At 44.3% G+C, this 20,766-nt stretch overlaps 1 protein-coding gene across 1 annotated transcript in view; it reads left to right on the forward strand.

Moving 5' to 3' along the window:
* Positions 1-11,330, forward strand: part of LOC117514445 (solute carrier family 45 member 4-like) — a 37,257-nt gene extending 25,927 nt beyond the window's left edge. Inside the window, exons 12-13 of the mRNA XM_034174914.1 lie at positions 10,193-10,261; positions 10,357-11,330. Of these exons, the coding sequence (XP_034030805.1) occupies positions 10,193-10,261; positions 10,357-10,623 (336 nt within the window). The 3' untranslated portion in view covers positions 10,624-11,330. The remainder of the gene's footprint in view (positions 1-10,192; positions 10,262-10,356) is intronic.
* Positions 11,331-20,766: the final 9,436 nt, after the last annotated feature.

Genomic DNA, 20,766 nt, shown 5'->3' on the forward strand with positions numbered 1-20,766 from the left:
GGTGATATGGTACTACGAGGTCCCTAAGATAAGATGGGACCTGATTATTCAAAACCTTATAAGTAAGAAGAAGAATTTTAAATTCTATTCTAGAATTAACAGGAAGCCAATGAAGAGAGGCCAATATGGGTGAGATATGCTCACCACATCAATTAGTTAAACTGCAGGAATGTCTTACAGACATAAAGACATGGATGACCTCTAATTTCCTGCTTTTAAATTCAGATAAAACTGAAGTTATTGTACTTGGCCCCACAAATCTTAGAAACATGGTGTCTAACCAGATCCTTACTCTGGATGGCATTACCCTGACCTCTAGTAATACTGTGAGAAATCTTGGAGTCATTTTTGATCAGGATATGTCCTTCAATGCGGATATTAAGCAAATATGTAGGACTGGTTTTTTGCATTTGCGCAATATCTCTAAAATTAGAAAGGTCTTGTCTCAGAGTGATGCTGAAAAACTAATTCATGCATTTATTTCCTCTAGGCTGGACTATTGTAATTCATTATTATCAGGTTGTCCTAAAAGTTCCCTGAAAAGCCTTCAGTTAATTCAAAATTCTGCAGCTAGAGTACTGACGGGGACTAGAAGGAGAGAGCATATTTCACCCATATTGGCCTCTCTTCATTGGCTTCCTGTTAATTCTAGAATAGAATTTAAAATTCTTCTTCTTACTTATAAGGTTTTGAATAATCAGGTCCCATCTTATCTTAGGGACCTCATAGTACCATATCACCCCAATAGAGCGCTTCGCTGTCAGACTGCAGGCTTACTTGTAGTTCCTAGGGTTTTTAAGAGTAGAATGGGAGGCAGAGCCTTCAGCTTTCAGGCTCCTCTCCTGTGGAACCAGCTCCCAATTCGGATCAGGGAGACAGACACCCTCTCTACTTTTAAGATTAGGCTTAAAACTTTCCTTTTTGCTAAAGCTTATAGTTAGGGCTAGATCAGGTGACCCTGAACCATCCCTTAGTTATGCTGCTATAGACTTAGACTGCTGGGGGGTTCCCATGATGCACTGAGTGTTTCTTTCTCTTTTTGCTCTGTATGCACCACTCTGCATTTAATCATTAATGATTGATCTCTGCTGTCTTCCACAGCATGTCTTTTTCCTGATTCTCTCCCCTCAGCCCCAGCCAGTCCCAGCAGAAGACTGCCCCTCCCTGAGCCTGGTTCTGCTGGAGGTTTCTTCCTGTTAAAAGGGAGTTTTTCCTTCCCACTGTCGCCAAGTGCTTGCTCACAGGGGGTCATTTTGACCGTTGGGGTTTTTCTGTAATTATTGTATGGCTTTTGCCTTGCAATATAAAGCGCCTTGGGGCAACTGTTTGTTGTGATTTGGCGCTATATAAATAAAATTGATTTGATTTGATATATAGTTGCACCCTTTGTGTAACACAAGTAAATAATGAGTTTTATGGCAGAAAACACATTTGAGATGAAAGCCTAGATTTGATATTTTGGTGAAAGAAACCTTTGTATTTCTTCATAATTGATATAATAAAGTCCAAGACATTCAGTGACTTGGAAATGTTCATGTTTCCATCCACTGACTTGTCTAAAGAAAACTGGCAATAAAACTGATTATTATTTACAGATATTATCAAGTTTTAGAGATTTGCTTTCAGTTTGAGTTTGATTAAGATAATTTTAGAATTTTTTAATCTTTATTTTTTGTATTTCCTGTTTTTTAAATGGCATAAACGAATTGAAATGTGTGAAATTCCAAGTGCTCCAATACTTTTGGAGGGCACAGTATTCTAACCTTATGATGAGTGCAAAATGAGTGTGGTGTTATTACTGTTTTGTTTAAGAATGTTTAATTTTCACTGTTGCTGCACTTTGTGTCAAATCATAGTCATATCGTATATAATATTGATATGAAAATTCAGTAAGGTATATCTTCTATTATACATTCCAAATCTAAGGTGGAACTCTACTCGTGTTTATTATAAGGTACACCTAAATATCTTTTAAAAAAAAGGGAGAGAGTGGAGTCACTTAGGTGCCTGGTCTTTGAGAACCAGGGATGGTAGGTTGAAAAGCTTTTTATCCCACGGGAACTCTCCCTACTAACCTAATGGCCCAGTCACACAGCACACAATGATTCCTCAACAAAGGGAAAAAGTAAAAAAAAAAAGAAGTCACAATTCGTTGAGAAAAGGTGGATGAAAGAGCTTTATCACCGAATAGCCTGCGAAGCAAGAGCGCAAAGGGGATGAAAGAGGAACTTAACAAAACTGAAGCTAACGATCTCGGCGCTTTAAACGAAACACGCGTGGAGCCACAGCTGGAGCAGTATGTGTCTGCATCTCTGAGTTCCAGGACTTGACGCTGGGACTGAGCTCATAGCGCCTGAGTCCTGGACAATCTGCAAACAGAAGCTGTGAAGATCTGTGTGCATGTCGGTGGACCTTGCTCTGCTTCCTCGTCCAGAACAAAACAGGGATCATCTCCTTCATCATCATCTTGGTCCAATTTAAAAAAACAAAAAAACAAAAAACAACAACAAAAAAACCCTCTGGTGTGCCGTGGTCACTGCTGTATCACTGTATTACATCACTCAGCTATATATATATATATATATATATATATATATATACACACACACACACACCAGAGGCGATTGCTCTAAGACTGCAAGGGAAGCTCAGCCTTCCCCTAAAATGTTAAAAAATAAGTGATCAAATATATACTGTTGTGTGTACATGTAATTGACTAAATATGCGCTACAATGCGCTCAACGTTTGTTCAGAATCAGCTTCTTATCACTGGTAACGACGCGGCTTTCAGTGCTTTAAACAGTGTGGACGTCGAGCATCCACGGAGTTCAATAGCGAAGCAAAGAGTGCAGTGAAACGAGATGAGTCATTGGATAAATGCTGGGCTTTGTCCCGCCCATCTGATGCTCAGCATCTCTGGAGGTCTATGGGGCAGTGGGCCGGCCCGGACGCTCAGCTTCTGCATGATGATTGGATGATCTGTCTGCGGCTGAATTCCTTTTTGATTGACAGCGAAATGAGCGAATCAGCGATCTTTTGGTGTAAACACCCGTGGGAGGATTTTTTTAATTTTCATTCTGTTCTGAGTTGAACCGGAGATTTTCTTAATCCTCTTAGCGGCATTTTCTTTGTTAAAAACGACTAGCGACAAATCGAGCTTCTATTTCTGGTGGGGTTTTTTTTTTTTGTTTTTTTGTAGCTGCTTGTGTTTGGAGACTGACTTCTATCACTCTTTCTGACTTCTATCGCAGTTTCTGTCCGTACCGAGCAGCGGGTGCTGCTGATCCCCTCCACCATCACAAAGCACTCACAGGCGGACACACTTCACACGAGCCTCGCGCCAGTCCCAGCTAGCGAGCTAGCTAGGTAGCAAACTGCACATAATGGCAGACAGTTTGAATGTTGTTGACCGGATTTTGGCGAAGCCATCTGATAGTCTTCCTTACGAAGAAAAACTTAGAGTTAAACAGCAAGGCAGATCAACTCCTCAGATTAATTTGGTGCAAAAGGTGGGGGAAAAGTAACAGGTCTTTTCAGCTGTCCTGGTATGACAAAGTGAGCTGGCTGACTAGAAGTGCTGTAACAAATAAAATGTACTGTTGGCCATGCCTCTTGATGAAACCATCTCAGGGAAGTGTCTGGTCAAAAGTGGGTTATGGGGATCTGTCCAACTTTGACAGGGCATACAAAAGGCATGAAAAAAGCAATGAACATGTGAGTGCATGTGCAAGGTTAAGTTGCCTGGGCAGAGTCAGGGTTGAGCACGCAATCAATGAAGGCGCTTGCATTCAAGTGGCAAAACATAATGAAGCAGTTAAACGAAACAGAGCTTTCCTAAACCGCCTTATTGATGTGACTTCCTTGCTTGGCTGTCAGGAGCTGTCATTTAGGGGGCATGATGAGAGTGTTGAATCATCCAACAAGGGGAATTACAGGGAGTTTAATGAAACATTATCTAAATATGACTGTCCTGGCCACACAATTCCAGTCATCAGCTGTGTTTTCTGGTATGTCCCATGCAATCCAAAATGACTTGATCTCTGCTTTTTCAGCCACTGTTTCTGATGAGATCAAGGATGAAATCCAGGCTGCTCCCTTTTTTGCATGGCAGGTGGATGAAACAACTGATATAGCTTGCCATGCTCAACTCTCTGTCATTGTTTGCTATGTGGATAGGGCAGGTAAAATTCAGGAGTGCTTTACTGGATTTTTTGATGTTTCTGGTGGAAGAGATGCTCAGTTTGTTTTTGATGTCTTGAATGAGAACATGCAGGGCTACAATTTCAGGGAGAAACTTGTAGTGCAAACCTATGATGGGGCTGCTGTCATGGCTTCAGCTCTCAATGGTTTGCAGGCCAAAGTTAAAGCAATAGCCCCCAGTGCAATGTTTGTGCATTGCTATGCACACAGACTGAATCTGGTTCTGTCTCAGGGGGCTAAATGCTTATCTGAGTGCAGAATATTTTTTGCATCACTCTCTGGGTTTGCCACATTTTTCTCAAAATCCACAAAGAGGATGTCTTTTCTTGAGTCTGCAGGCTGCTCAAGGTTGCCCAGAAATGCTCCTACTCGATGGAATTTCACATCACGGATAGTGAGCACTGTGGCAAACAATTATGATGCCCTCCTGCAAACTTTTGAGATGATCATTGCAGATAAGTCCATTGATGATGACACATTAGACTGTGCCAAAGGCCTTCTGATGAAACTGCAGGATTTTGAGTTTGTGTTCATGTTGTACACATATGAACAAATCTTCTCTGAGACTGATGTGGTGCTTGACATTGTCCAGCAGAGAGCTATGGATGTTCTGTACTGCAAGAAAAGAATTGAGTCTCTTCTTACTTTTGTCAAAGAGAAGAGGTCAGAGGGGGCTTTCCAAGCTGTTTATGCCAAAGCAGCAGATCTCACATCAGACCCACAAACTGAGCCCATGCGAAAACGCCGTCTGTCACAACTACAGGATCCCAAGGAGTGCTACAGAAATCTGTACATGGCCATCCTAGACAGTCTCACAGAGCAGCTACCTCGGCGTTTTGCAAATTTGGAAAGTCTGCGCTTCTTGGAATTGGTCAATCCAGGGAAATTTGATGAGATGAGACAAGTGTTTCCAGAGGAGGCATTTCAGAGTGTCCTGAAACGTTTTGGCCAGTTCTTTGATTCAGGGAGACTGAGGTCTGAACTTCAAGTCCTATATTAAAACCAGGACTTGCAGGGCAACAGGGGAAAGCTATGTGATTTCTTGCTGTTTCTGAAAGACATGGAGTTGGACAGTGCTATGCCTCAGGTGTACAAACTATTGTCATTAGTGGCAACGATTGGAGCTACATCTGCAGGTGTAGAGAGGAGCTTCTCCTGTTCAAAGTGGCTCAAGTCTTACACCCGCAACACCATGGGTCAAGGCCGTTTAAGCAGCCTAGCTCTGATGGCCATTGAGAGGACACTAGTCAAGTCCCTGGAAAAGATGCTTTGTTGGTACGACAGGGTCACAGATCATTTTCTTGAAAAGGAACAGAGGGTAGAATTTACGTATAAATAAACCGACACATTTTATGATGTACGCCGAAATTGAGCTTCCCCTCCTTGAAAGACCAGCATCCGCCACTGATACACACACAGTGAGGGAAAGTATTTGTACATAAATATTTGAACACCCTGCGATTTTGCAAGTTCTCCCACTTACAAATCATGGAGGGGTCTGAAATTTTCATCTTAGGTGCATGTCCACTGTGAGAGACATAATCTAAAAAAAAAAAAAAATCCGGAAATCACAATGTATGATTTTTTTAATAATTTATTTGTATGTTGCTGCTGCAAATAAGTATTTAATCCCCTACCAACCAGCAAGAATTCTGGCTCACATAGACCTGTTAATATTTCTTTAAGAAGCCCTCTTATTCTCCACTCTTTACCTGTATTAATTGCACCTGTTTGAACTTGTTACCTGTATAAAAGACACCTGTTCACTCACTCAATCAATCACACTCCAACCTGTCCACCATAGCCAAGACCAAAGAGCTGTCTAAGGACACCAGGGACAAAACTGTAGACCTGCACAAGGCTGGGATGGACTACAGGACAACAGGAAAGCAGCTTGGTAGGAGACAACAACTGTTATGATTATTTATTAGAAAGTGGAAGAAACACAAGATGACTGTCAATCTCCCTCGGTCTGGGATTCCATGCAAGATCTCACTTTGTGGGGTAAGGATGATTCTGAGAAAGCTCAGAACTACACAGGAGGACCTGGTCAATGACCTGAAGAGAGCTGGGACCACAGTCACAAAGATTACATTAGTAACACATGATGTTGTCATGGTTTAAAATCCTGCAGGGCAGCAAGGTCCCCCTGCTCAAGCCAGCACATGTCCAGGCCCATTTGAATTCACCAGTGACCAACTGGATGATCCGGAGAAGGTCATGTGGTCAGATGAGAGCAGAATAGAGCTTTTTGGAATCAACTCCACTTACCATGTTTAGAGGATGAGAACAACCCCACGAAAACCATCCCAACCATGAAGCATGGGGATAGAAACATCATACTCTGGGGGTGCGCTTCTGCAAAGGGGACAGGACGACTGCATCGTATTGAAGGGAGGATGGATGGGGTCATATATTGCGAGATTTTGGCAAACAACCTCCTTCCCTCAGTAAGAGCATTGAAGATGGGTCATGGCTGGGTCTTCCAGCATGACAATGACCCAAAACACACAGCCAGGCCAACTAAGGAGGAGCTCCGTAAGAAGCATTTCAAGGTCCTGGAGTTGCCTGGCCAGTCTCCAGACCTGAACTCAATAGAAAATCTTTGGAGGGAGCTGAAACTCCAAACCTGAAAGATTTGGAGAAGATCTGTGTGGAGGAATGGGCCAAAATCCCTGCTGCAGTGTGTGTGTAAAGACCTGGTGAAAAACTACAGGAAACGTTTGACCTCTGTAATTGCAAACAAAGGCTACTGTACCAAATATTAACATTGATTTTCACAGGTGTTGAAATACTTATTTGCAGCAGTAACATACAAATAAATTATTTAAAAAAAATCATACATTGTGATTTCCGGATGTTTTTTGTTTTAGATTATGCCTCTCACAGTGGACATACACCTAAGATGAAAATTTCAGACCCCTCCATGATTTCTAAGTGGGAGAACTTGCAAAATTGCAGGGTGTTCAAATACTTATTTTCCTTAGAATCTATCAATCTATCTATCTATCTATCTATCTATCTATCTATCTATCTATCTATCTATCTATCTATCTATCTATCTATCTATCTATCTATCTATCTATCTATCTATCTATCTATCTATCTATCTATCTATCTATCTATCTATCTATCTATCTATCTATCTATCTATCTATCTATCTATCTATCTATCTATCTATCTATCTATCTATCTAATCTATCTATCTATCTATCTATCTATCTATCTATCTATCTATCTATCTATCTATCTATCTATCTATCTATCTATCTATCTATCTATCTATCTATCTATCTATCTATCTATCTATCTATCTATCTATCTATCTATCTATCTATCTATCTATCTATCTATCTATCTATCTATCTATCTATCTATCTATCTATCTATCTATCTATCTATCTATCTATCTATCTATCTATCTATCTATCTATCTATCTATCTATCTATCTATCTATCTATCTATCTATCTATCTATCTATCTATCTATCTATCTATCTATCTATCTATCTATCTATCTATCTATCTATCTATCTATCTATCTATCTATCTATCTATCTATCTATCTATCTATCTATCTATCTATCTATCTATCTATCTATCTATCTATCTATCTATCTATCTATCTATCTATCTATCTATCTATCTATCTATCTATCTATCTATCTATCTATCTAATCTATCTATCTATCTATCTATCTATCTATCTATCTATCTATCTATCTATCTATCTATCTATCTATCTATCTATCTATCTATCTATCTATCTATCTATCTATCTATCTATCTATCTATCTATCTATCTATCTATCTATCTATCTATCTATCTATCTATCTATCTATCTATCTATCTATCTATCTATCTATCTATCTATCTATCTATCTATCTATCTATCTATCTATCTATCTATCTATCTATCTATCTATCTATCTATCTATCTATCTATCTATCTATCTATCTATCTATCTATCTATCTATCTATCTATCTATCTATCTATCTATCTATCTATCTATCTATCTATCTATCTATCTATCTATCTATCTATCTATCTATCTATCTATCTATCTATCTATCTGAAAACTGTCAAAACGGGAATAAATATAAGTGTAAAGATGATTGAATATATCAAAGCAGTAAATTGATCAGTCTGTGTGAATGCGCATTGACTCGCCAGCGGTTATTCCACGAGCTGATCACTGATCCACAACGTGAATTCTGCCTTCCAGAACAGCTCTTTACATCGTCATGGATTGTCATTCCTACACTCATATTGTTATATTTAATAAAAAATAATAAGTGCACCCAGGAATGCTGCTGCCGACGCTGTGTCCAAGTACCTTTGGAAATTACACAACTTTTTTGTTGTTTCAAATTCAGCAGTTGCTTGTGGCAAAATAATTAATTGTATCCACACAAAAGATTAATTCTTCCCTATATAAGGTGCCTGAGCCCATTGAAGCTGACCCCCCACCCAGATAAAAAAAATTCAAGCAAACAGGCTGAGTTTGCCTTAATTTCCTACGGTACATGAACGCAGCGTCAGCAGCAGCGCTCACAAACCGGCTTCTGCACTGTGTGAAAACATTCAGCTGGTCAAATAACGTCAAACTAAACAATAACGTTAGAAAAACTAAACAAACTCTTAAAAAATGTCAAGAACGACAGCAAAATGAAACACGGACAAATTGAGGTTTTTGTTGCCCTTCGTTCAAATTTTTCAACAGTTTAAAAATCCTGATGAAGCACCAGCTGCAGGAACGAAGCTGCGTGAAGGTTAAACGATGCCGACAGTCCAGATTTCTTGTTTTGTTTGGGCTTCGTTGGCCTTCGCCGTGTGACTGGGCCATAAGCGGCTCAAGAATATGGACACCACGTATATAAATGACATTTACATGACAGTTTATATGACAATATTGAGATACAATAATTTGGCCATATTGTACAGCCCTACTGTCAACTAGCTGAAAACTTTGAATATTAAATTACATCTACATTTAAAAAAAATGCTTAAATTGACAGGGGGTTAAGAGCGCTGTAATTAGGGGGGTCAGCTGAAAAGCAAAGTAAAATGCTTAAAAATGTGGGGCGTATGGGGGGCAGAGCTCCTGCAGAAGATGAAAGGCAAAGTAAGTAAAATGCTTAAAAGGGCAGGGGGTCAATGCATATTGTTTTCCGTTTTGGAGTACAGTGATTTCACTGAGTGGAGCAATCAGTCTGTGTGTAGGACAAGGGCGTTCATAGACTGTTGGCTGACCTCCTCTGGAAATATAATATGCATCCATAATCTCATGAAAATCATGCTGCACTCTTCAGCAAAAGACAGTTTTCAGATGTTAAGAGATACATTTTAACTTTCTAGTAATGTCTTGTTATACGCAGAGACATTAGTGCGTAGACTGCACACAGTACTGTTATAAGCATGGCCTGTAGTTCCGAGTCATGGAACTGCATTCAGTGTCACTTGTAATTGGCACCAACCTGGTGTATAATACTACTGACACACAACTTTAGGCTTCTGTTGTGTGCAGTCTGGGCCGATTTCCTCATTATTGGAATCTGGGCCACAAATCAACAATGGGAGGCGGAATTGAGCTGTTTTGCTTTGGTGGATATGCAGTTACCCCCTTGCTTTTTATTCTAAATATGATTCCATTTTCATTTACAATTTTTTTTCTATCTGCTTGCATTTTATTTCCTGTTCCTGTATATTGTGTCAGTATTTTACCAATTTTTGATTGAGTGAGGGTTTATGGATTAAAAAAAGCTGATGAACAGTTTAGGTATTCACTTTTGCTGTTGTCTTCTGTTTAGCTTTCATGAAAATTTTCAGCTTAGTTATTCAAATAATGTTTTCTTATCTTATATGAAAACAGTCCATAGCCACATTTAGTTTAAGAATATTGAATCACAATAATTTACAAACTGATCACCAGTGAACTTCTATAACAAGCCTTAAAAACAATCTCTCTTTCCCATAATTCATTTCCAGTACATTCACCACAGCCCAGGAAAAACTCGAAGAGGTTTCGGTATAGACTGCGCTATTTTATCTTGCCAGGTGAGCATTTGTATTTATTATTTGACCCTTGACAAGCCAGGCATACTGTTTATTATTATTCTGTATTACACATATATTATTCTACTTTGTTTCAGGTGTATATCAGTCAGATATTGGTTGCATCACTCCTTGGACCAATAGTCGAGCTTGTTGGTAGTGTGCGTGCCATTTCTGTAGTGGCCTCTGGGGGTGCATTCCTTGGTTTTCTTAGTGCCTGTTTTCTAGTCATATACCCTGAATTGGAACACAGCATCTTGGAGCAGGACCGAAGTTCAGAGGGTGTATCTGGTGACAATGGCCCTGATGGACACAGGACCAATCAGACATTGACTCTGCTGGACCGGAGTGCCTCTGTTGTTTGAACAAAAACGGGCAAGAAAATGTTTGGGGTCATCGTGACCAAGTTCAAAAGTTCAAACCACAATGTGGATTATACCAAATCCTTCTGGTCTGTGCCTTTCTGAAAAACGTCTGAGAAACACTTGACAGTATTTATTGTTCAACAACCATCACTCTGGAACAGGTCATTCCAAGAGCTGTGTCTACACACTGGACTTGGAGAATTTTTTTTAATGTGTCAAACAGTTTGTTAAACACGAGATGAGAACAGGGAATCTCTCCTATGGATGTCTTCATTCAGTGGTGAGCCAGGTCAGATTAATGCACACTTTTACCAGGGCTGAAGTCCTGAAAACTTATTATTATTATTATTATTATTTTTTTTTTTTTTTTTTACTCTGCCCCCCAGGTTCAAATGTGTCATTTTGCTTTTCTCCAAAAAGTACCATTCAGCTCTGAAGAACCATAGTAGCGGTACTGCATTTTTAAAAATTTATTATTGTTCTTAAGTGTTAATAAATGTCTGTCCGATTGTGATGTGGGAGGAAACTTTAGTTGTGGTCACATGTCCATTTTTTACACTCCAGGGACCGTTTTAGGGAAGTATTGTTGGCTGGATCACTGCCAGTAAAGAACAGACCTTAAATTTTACCAGATTTGCAAACACTGAAAGGTACTTTTTTAAAAGTATTGCAGATATTTTACTAATAGTCCATGGGCCAGACCAAATATCGGTACCACCAAAGGTGGCTAAATCTAGTTAGTTCTAAAATGTTTCTAGGGTCAACATAAGTGTAAAAAGATGTGATAGCAATTCCAAATTGGTAGCTTTGTCAGTTTTTTTTTTTTTAATAAAAATGCAAATTCGCCCACTAGCGTTATTCCATATTTTGGTAAAATCTGGAAATATGATAATGTTCTATCCAGAATCAGTCACAAATTGACTAAAACAATGTAATGCATTCCATTTTATGTTTCCTTCAAAGGATCAAAGATAGTAAATAGATTTACTCTGTTGTACATCAGTATATTGAATCCAACTTTAGTGTTGAATCAAAACGTTGCATTACAGGAAGGTATAAATTTTTTTTTCAGCTGGTTCAGTCAAGTAGGCAAGGATCCTAGCTCTATAAATTTTAAGTTCTAGTTAAGGTTGATTATTAGTTAAGGCAAAAACACTGATTCTTCATTTCTAGAACTTAGGACAAGATGTGACAGAACAACTGGGAGGTTGCAAACCGACATGTCCATTTGCGTTAAAGTTCATAGATTTCAATAACAAATGTTCTGTAGCTAACTCTTGGGAGTTAGCTACAGAACTCTTCCAGAAGTTGCAGGAGATCACCTGCCACATGTATATGGCTTCCACTCAAACTACTGAACTAAACAAGCTTCGGTACCAGTTGTTCTGTGTGAAACGGGGAGAGGTGGAGTCAAGTCAACTGCCTCCTTGTGAGGACTGTCTGTTCATGCATGCCCTACTTGCCAACTATCAAGCTGCCATCTGGAGGAGATGTCTGCAGAGTGAGCCTTTTGTCCCAAACCCAAAAACTGTGGTTGGACAACAGATGAGAATGGCAAGTTGGCTATCCAGTGGATGTGTGGCTCACCTGCACCAGATGTTGTGCTGCTGTTGCTCGCATGCAAATGTGTGCGGTCCTGCAAATTACCTCAGTGTACCTGCCTCAACAATGGCTTGAAGTGCACTGACATGTGCAAGCTACAGAGTTGCAACAACCAAGCCAGTGAAGAAGAAACAGAAGTTGAAATATCAGACTCTGATGATGATATGGATGATGAATAACTTGCTGGTAATATTCCGGACACTCCACATATTTTTTTTACTTAAACATATACTACATTAAAACTACTCTAACTTTGTTTTAAAACCGTTTTGAGAGTTGGGAGTTAATTTGTGCTCAATTTTATGTTTGAACATTTCCAACAGAAAAGCATTTCCAATAATACAGTGACAGGTCTGAGTCCGTGGAATATACAGAGATTCAAATATTGTTTTTTGAGTGCATTGTTTCACTTGTGGTCAGAGAAACAGAAGCCATCAGACTGGTGAGCCAGCAGATTTAACCTCCTTTTGTGTGCTTCAGGATCAGAAATGTCAAATTAGCATGATTTACTTTTGAACCACAAGCGCTTCCATCCTGTAATAAGTTACTGAGCGATTGTTGAGTTCAGTGAATAATTCACCTTACACTGCCGCAAATGTTTCAGTGATGATTCTGTCCCTTCCACCTTCACATCAAATGGATGAATAAGAATCTTTCAGTTTTTTATGTTTCACTGAATAAGAGCAGGAAATGGTTGCTAGAATATCTGGAAAAAATATTTAACACTGTTTTGAAGGATAATTCCGTGTCTGTGACAGTTCTGAATCTGGAGTCTACAACATCTGTTCAGGAGCGTTAACCGTGTTACAGCCTGATCCTTAGATGCTGTACTGAAAATGTTTTCTTTTATGCAAATACTGTAAGATTTAGAATAATTAAAAAGTCAAACATTCATCACTGAAGTTGATACAGTAGTGTTCAGAATAATAGTAGTGCTATGTGACTAAAAAGATTAATCCAGGTTTTCAGTATATTTCTTATTGTTACATGGGAAACAAGGTACCAGTAGAATTAGTAGATTCTCACAAATCCAACAAGACCAAGCATTCATGATATGCACACTCTTAAGGCTATGAAATTGGGCTATTAGTAAAAAAAAAAAGTAGAAAAGGGGGTGTTCACAATAAGAGTAGCATCTGCTGTTGACGCTACAAACTCAAAACCATTATGTTCAAACTGCTTTTTTAGCAATCCTGTGAATAACTAAACTAGTGTTTAGTTGTATAACCACAGTTTTTCATGATTTCTTCACATCTGCAAGGCATTAATTTTGTTTGTTTGGAACCAAGATTTTGCTCATTTACTAGTGTGCTTGGGGTCATTGTCTTGTTGAAACACCCATTTCAAGGGCATGTCCTCTTCAGCATAAGGCAACATTGTTGGGAAAGTGTAGGTACACGGACCCACAACAGGGGGCGCAAATGAACGGACAATGGAGGAAGTCAAATAACAACACTTTACTGTTGTGAATGGGCACAACAAACACAACAGATTACAACAATAGACAAAAAGCCAAATCACAAAAGGTGTCGTGTGGGCAGGTTCGAAGATAGAAGACGTCTGTCCAAAGTAGAACCGGAACCACACGATTTCCTCCGCCACCAGACCCCGGGAATACTGGAGCCGCCAAGTCCCGAACTCCCAGGTGGCCACTGCCTCCGCGTGTCGGACCTGGTACTGCTGGCGAGGAACAAAAAAACAATTAAATGTGGGCGCGTTTGCACCCAGCAATCCACACGGCAGGAAAACTACCTCCACCTCTCGTTGGAAAAAGAGTCTGCTATACAATGCACAAAAGTCACAAAAGGTTACTGTCGAAAGATCACACAGTCTGCTGAGAACGTTACCTTCCAGGTAGAGCGATATCTCGGCCAAGAGGTGGAGACATCATCCTGCTGATGTACCCCTGCTGATCAGGTGATTGGTAACAGCTGTTGCAGGTGATGCGTGACAGCTGTCACCCTGGCTGCTCCTGTGAGGCGGCTGCGCCCTCTGGTGCCTGGAGCCCGCACTCCAGACAGGGCGCCCTCTGGTGGTGGGCCAGCAGTACCTCCTCTTCTGGCGGCCCACACAACAGGACCCCCCCCTCAACGAGCGCCTCCTGGCGCCCGACCAGGCTTGTCCGGGTGGCGGCGGTAGAAATCGGCCAGGAGGGCCGGGTCCAGGATGAAGCTCCTCTTCACCCAGGAGCGTTCTTCGGGACCGTACCCCTCCCAGTCCACCAAATACTGGAAGCCCCGGCCCATCCTACGGACATCCAAGAGCTGGCGTACAGTCCAAGCCGGCTCGCCATCGATGATCCGGGCAGGAGGCGGCGCCGGACCCGGAGTACAGAGGGGTGAGGTGTGATGCGGTTTAACTCGGGACACATGAAACACAGGATGGATCCGCAGTGAGGCCGGAAGCTGAAGCCTCACTGCGGCTGGACTGATGACCTTAAGGATCTTGAAGGGGCCGATGTAACGGTCCTGTAGCTTGGGGGAGTCCACTTGGAGGGGAATGTCCTTTGTGGATAACCACACCTCCTGTCCTGGCCGATACGCAGGGGCCGGGGTCCGCCGACGGTCTGCATGGGCTTTTGCCCTCGTCCGGGCCTTTAGCAAAGCAGAACGGGCGGCACGCCACACCCGACGGCACTTCCGTAGGTGGGCCTGGACCGAGGGCACACCGACCTCTCCCTCAACCACCGGAAACAATGGGGGCTGATACCCCAGACACACCTCAAAAGGGGAGAGGCCGGTGGCTGAAGACACCTGGCTGTTATGGGCATACTCGATCCAGGCCAAATGGGTACTCCAGGCCGCCGGGTGCGCGGCAGTCACGCAGCGCAAGGCCTGTTCCACCTCCTGGTTTACCCGTTCTGCTTGCCCGTTGGTCTGAGGGTGGTACCCGGACGAGAGACTCACCGTGGCCCCCAGTTCCCGGCAGAAGCTCCTCCAGACTTGCGAGGAGAACTGGGGACCGCGATCGGAGACGATGTCTGTTGGAATCCCATGCAGCCGGACGACGTGGTGGACCAGGAGGTCCGCTGTCTCCTGGGCTGTTGGGAGCTTCGGGAGGGCCACGAAGTGGGCCGCCTTGGAGAATCGGTCCACTATCGTGAGGATGGTGGTGTTACCCTGGGACGGCGGGAGGCCCGTGACAAAATCCAGGCAGATGTGGGACCAGGGGCGATGAGGCACAGGCAGCGGCTGGAGTAGTCCTGATGCCCTGCGATGGTCAGCCTTGCCCCTGGCGCAGGTGGTGCAGGCCTGGATATAATCCCGGACGTCGGCCTCTAGGGACGCCCACCAGAAGCGCTGCCGGACAACTGCCACGATTCTTCGCACCCCTGGATGACAGGAGAGCTTGGAGCCGTGACAGAAGTCCAGGACTGCAGCCCTAGCTTCTGGTGGGACGTATAGTTTGTTCTTCGGCCCAGTTCCGGGGTCCGGGCTTGGTGCCAGGGCCTCCCGGACGGTTCTCTCTACGTCCCAGGTGAGGGTGGCCACGATAGTGGACTCCGGGATGATGGGTTCCGGTGGATCCGACAACTCCACTTTGACTTCATCTTCATGTACCCGGGACAAGGCATCCGATCTCTGGTTTTTGGTCCCGGGACGGTAGGTGATCCGGAAGTCAAAACGGCCGAAGAACAGTGACCATCGGGCTTGCCTGGGGTTCAGCCGCTTGGCGGTCCTGATATACTCCAGGTTCCGGTGGTCAGTGAAAACCGTGAATGGCACGGACGTTCCCTCCAACAGATGTCTCCACTCTTCAAGAGCCTCTTTCACCGCAAGGAGTTCTCGATTGCCGACGTCATAGTTCCGTTCGGCCGGGGTCAACCTGCGGGAAAAACAGGCACACGGGTGAAGGACCTTATCGGCCTCTCCGCTCTGGGAAAGCACAGCTCCTATCCCTGAGTCCGAGGCGTCCACTTCAACCACTAACTGGCGACTAGGATCGGGCTGCACCAGAACGGGTGCAGACGAGAAGCGCCGTTTCAACTCCTTGATCGCGGCATCGCAACGATCCGACCAGGTGAAGGGGACTTTTGGTGAGGTCAGGGCTGTCAGGGGGCTAACTACCTGACTGTAGCCCTTAATGAACCTCCTGTAGAAATTTGCAAAGCCGAGGAACTGTTGCAGCTTCCTACGGCTAGTGGGTTGGGGCCAGTCTCTCACCGGCGCAACCTTGGAGCGACGGAGTTGGGGGAGATGATAAACCCCAGGAAGGACAAAGATGTGCAGTGAAACTCACACTTCTCGCCCTTCACAAACAGCCGGTTCTCCAACAACCGCTGCAGGACCTGACGTACATGCCGGACATGAGTCTCAGGATCCGGAGAAAAGATGAGTATATCGTCTAGATATACGAAGACGAATCGGTGCAGGAAATCCCGCAAGACATCATTAACTAATGCTTGGAACGTCGCGGGGGCGTTTGTGAGGTCGAACAGCATGACCAGGTACTCAAAGTGACCTAAGGGGGTGTTAAATGCCGTCTTCCACTCGTCTCCCTTCCGGATCCGAACCAGGTGATACGCATTTCTAAGATCTAGCTTAGTGAATATTTGGGCTCCATGCAGGGGCGTGAACACTGAATCCAACAGGGGCAACGGGTATCGATTACGAACCGTGATTTCGTTCAGCCCCCTATAATCAATGCATGGACGAAGTCCGCCGTCTTTTTTACCCACAAAAAAGAAACCTGCACCCATCGGGGAGGTGGAATTCCGGATCAACCCGGCGGCTAAAGAGTCCCGGATGTAGGTCTCCATTGATTCGCGCTCAGGTCGTGAGAGGTTGTACAGCCTGCTGGACTCAACGCCTGGAACCAAATCAATGGCACAATCGTACGGACGGTAGGGGGGAAGGGTGAGCGCCAGATCCTTACTGAACACATCCACAAGGTCATGGTACTCCACCGGCACCGTCCCTAGATTGGGCGGGACTCTGACCTCCTCCTTAGCCTGGGAACCGGGAGGAACCGAGGAACCTAAACATGCCCGATGGCAGGTCTCGCTCCACTGAACCACTACCCCGGACGGCCAATCGATCCGGGGATTGTGTTTTAACATCCAGGGGAACCCTAGAATCACACGGGAGGTGGCAGGAGTCACAAAAAACTCGATCTCCTCCCGGTGATTTCCTGACACCACCAGAGTGACTGGTGGTGTCTTATGTGTGATTAGAGGGAGTAGGGAGCCATCTAGTGCCCGCACCTGCACAGGCGAGGTAAGCGCCACCAGAGGGAGCCCTATCTCCCTGGCCCATCTGCTGTCTAACAGATTCCCTTCAGAGCCCGTGTCCACCAGTGCTGGGGCCTTCAGGGTTAAATCCTCATAAAGGATTGTCACTGGGAGTCGTGTGGCAATATGGGTATGTCCCACGTGAATGTTTTGGCCCACCCCTAACCCAGTGTCTAGGGGCGGGCGTTGGTGTTTAACCGCTCGGGGCAGTCCCTCACTTGATGCTCTATTGAGCCACAAACAAAGCACGTTCCGCGGGCCAGCCTCCTCTGTCTATCTGGTGCCCTAAATGTGGCCCTGCTCGTGTCCATAGCTTCGTCAGCAGGGGGAGCTGTCACCACACGGAGCGTAGAGGCCGTGGAGCGTGGGGAGGGCGGAACTCGGTCGGAACCGGAAGGGAGAGGGACGGCGCGTGCCCGGCCATGCCCTTCGTCTCGTTCCCGATGGCGTTCTTCTAACCGATTGTCTAATCGTATAATGAGATCAATAAGCCCGTCTAAATCCCGCGGTTTGTCCTTGGCCACCAGGTGCTCCTTCAGGACCAACGATAGTCCGTTTACGAAGGCGGCGCGGAGGGCAGTGCTATTCCAGCCGGACCTCGCAGCCGTGATGCGGAAGTCGACTGCATAAGCAGCTGCGCTCCGGCGCCCCTGTCTCATTGACAGCAGCACGGCTGAAGCGGTCTCTCCTCTATTTGGGTGATCGAACACTGTTCTGAACTCCCTCACAAACCCATCATATGTCAGAAGGAGCCGTGAATTTTGCTCCCAGAGCGCTGTAGCCCAAGCGCGTGCCTCGCCGCGAAGCAGATTAATCACATAAGCTATCTTACTAGCATCAGTCGCGTACATGACGGGACGTTGTGCGAAGACGAGCGAACACTGCATAAGAAAGTCCGCGCATGTCTCCACACAACCCCCGTACGGTTCTGGAGGGCTTATGTATGCTTCAGGGGAAGGTGGGAGGGGTCGTTAAACGACCTGTGGAACGTCACTATTGCGCACAGGATCGACAGGAGGGGGAGCCGCAGCAGCGCCCTGAGGGCGCGCTTCCACCTGCGCGGCGAGAGCCTCCACCCTGCGGTTAAGGAGGACGTTATGCTCGGTCATCAGATCCAGCCGAGCCGTAAAAGTGGTGAGGATTCGCTGCAACTCACCGATCATTCCTCCTGCAGACGCCTGTGCGCCCTGCTCTTCCATTGGCCGTTCAACGGCCGGTTGACGCCCCTCGGGGTCCATGACGTTGGCCGAGATATCCTGTTGGGAAAGTGTAGGTACACGGACCCACAACAGGGGGCGCAAATGAACGGACAATGGAGGAAGTCAAATAACAACACTTTACTGTTGTGAATGGGCACAACAAACACAACAGATTACAACAATAGACAAAAAGCCAAATCACAAAAGGTGTCGTGTGGGCAGGCTCGAAGATAGAAGACGTCTGTCCAAAGTAGAACCGGAACCACACGATTTCCTCCGCCACCAGACCCCGGGAATACTGGAGCCGCCAAGTCCCGAACTCCCAGGTGGCCACTGCCTCCGCGTGTCGGACCTGGTACTGCTGGCGAGGAACAAAAAAACAATTAAATGTGGGCGCGTTTGCACCCAGCAATCCACACGGCAGGAAAACTACCTCCACCTCTCGTTGGAAAAAGAGTCTGCTATACAATGCACAAAAGTCACAAAAGGTTACTGTCGAAAGATCACACAGTCTGCTGAGAACGTTACCTTCCAGGTAGAGCGATATCTCGACCAAGAGGTGGAGACGTCGTCCTGCTGATGTACCCCTGCTGATCAGGTGATTGGTAACAGCTGTTGCAGGTGATGCGTGACAGCTGTCACCCTGGCTGCTCCTGTGAGGCGGCTGCGCCCTCTGGTGCCTGGAGCCCGCACTCCAGACAGGGCGCCCTCTGGTGGTGGGCCAGCAACATGCCCATATCATGATGCTTGCACCACCATGCTTCACTGTCTTCACTGTGAACTGTGGCTTGAATTCAGAGTTTGGGGGTCATCTCACAAACTGTCTGCGGCCCTTGGACCCAAAAAGAACAATTTTACTCTCATCAGTACACAAAATATTCCTCCATTTCTCTTTAGGTCAGTTGATGTGTTCTTTGTCAAATTGTAACCTCTTCTGCACATATCTTTTATTTAACAGAGGGACTTTGAGGGGGATTCTTGCAAATAAATTAGCTTCACACAGGCGTCTTCTAACTGTCACAGCACTTACAGGTAACTCCAGACTGTCTTTGATCATCCTGGAGCTGATCAGTGGGTGAGCCTTTGCCATTCTTGTTATTCTTCTGTCCATTTTGATGGTTGTTTTTCATTTTCTTCCACGCATCTCTGGTTTTTTGTTCATTTTAACGCATTGGAGATCATTGTAGATGAACAGCCTATAATTTTTTGCACCTGCGTATAAGTTTTCCCCTCTCCAATCAACTTTTTAATCAAACTATGCTGTTCTCCTGAACAATGTCTTGAACGTCCCATTTTCCTCAGGCTTTCAAAGAGAAAAGCATGTTCAACAGGTGCTGGCTTCATCCTTAAATAGGGGACACCTGATTCACACCTGTTTGTTCCACAAAATTAACGAACTCACCAACTGAATGCCACACTACTATTATTGTGAACACCCCCTTTTCTACTTTTTTTTTTACTAATAGCCCAATTTCATAGCCTTAAGAGCGTACATATCATGAATGCTTGGTCTTGTTGGATTTGTGAGAATCTACTGAATCTACTGGTACCTTGTTTCCATGTAACAATAAGAAATATACTCAAAACCTGGATTAATCTTTTTAGTCACATAGCACTACTATTATTCTGAACACTACTGTAGGTTTTTGCTGTCTTTTGTGTGAACAAAATTAATCTGTAAAACAAATAGAATGTTGTGAAAATGGACTCGACTAAAGCACTGCAGTGCAAGTCTCATTCCTAATTTCCAACAGACGCAGTTGTTACTTTCATGCCATTTCACGCACAAAAACATTTCAGCAGCATGTCCACAGACAGCAGTAGCACACTACTTTGTGCATAGTTTAGTCAACTGGACATGAAAGTTGGAAGTGTTCAAAAATCCCCCCACTAAAACAACAGCTTTCATCCGGTGGAGGTTTTTGATACGGTCCGTGCAGGCTGTCACCCTGGGTGACATTTATGGAGGGCCGGCACTGTGTGATGAGCACTTAAAAAAAAAAAAAAAAAGAAAAAAAGAAAAAAAAAATCATCTCCACCGCAAAATGGTTTTCTTGTCACTGTGTGTTGAATTGGCACATTGCCGCCCCTGCAGGCACCCCTGCTTGCTGA

This window comes from Thalassophryne amazonica, chromosome 7 (assembly GCF_902500255.1).
Source record: "Thalassophryne amazonica chromosome 7, fThaAma1.1, whole genome shotgun sequence".
Lineage (NCBI taxonomy): Eukaryota > Metazoa > Chordata > Actinopteri > Batrachoidiformes > Batrachoididae > Thalassophryne > Thalassophryne amazonica.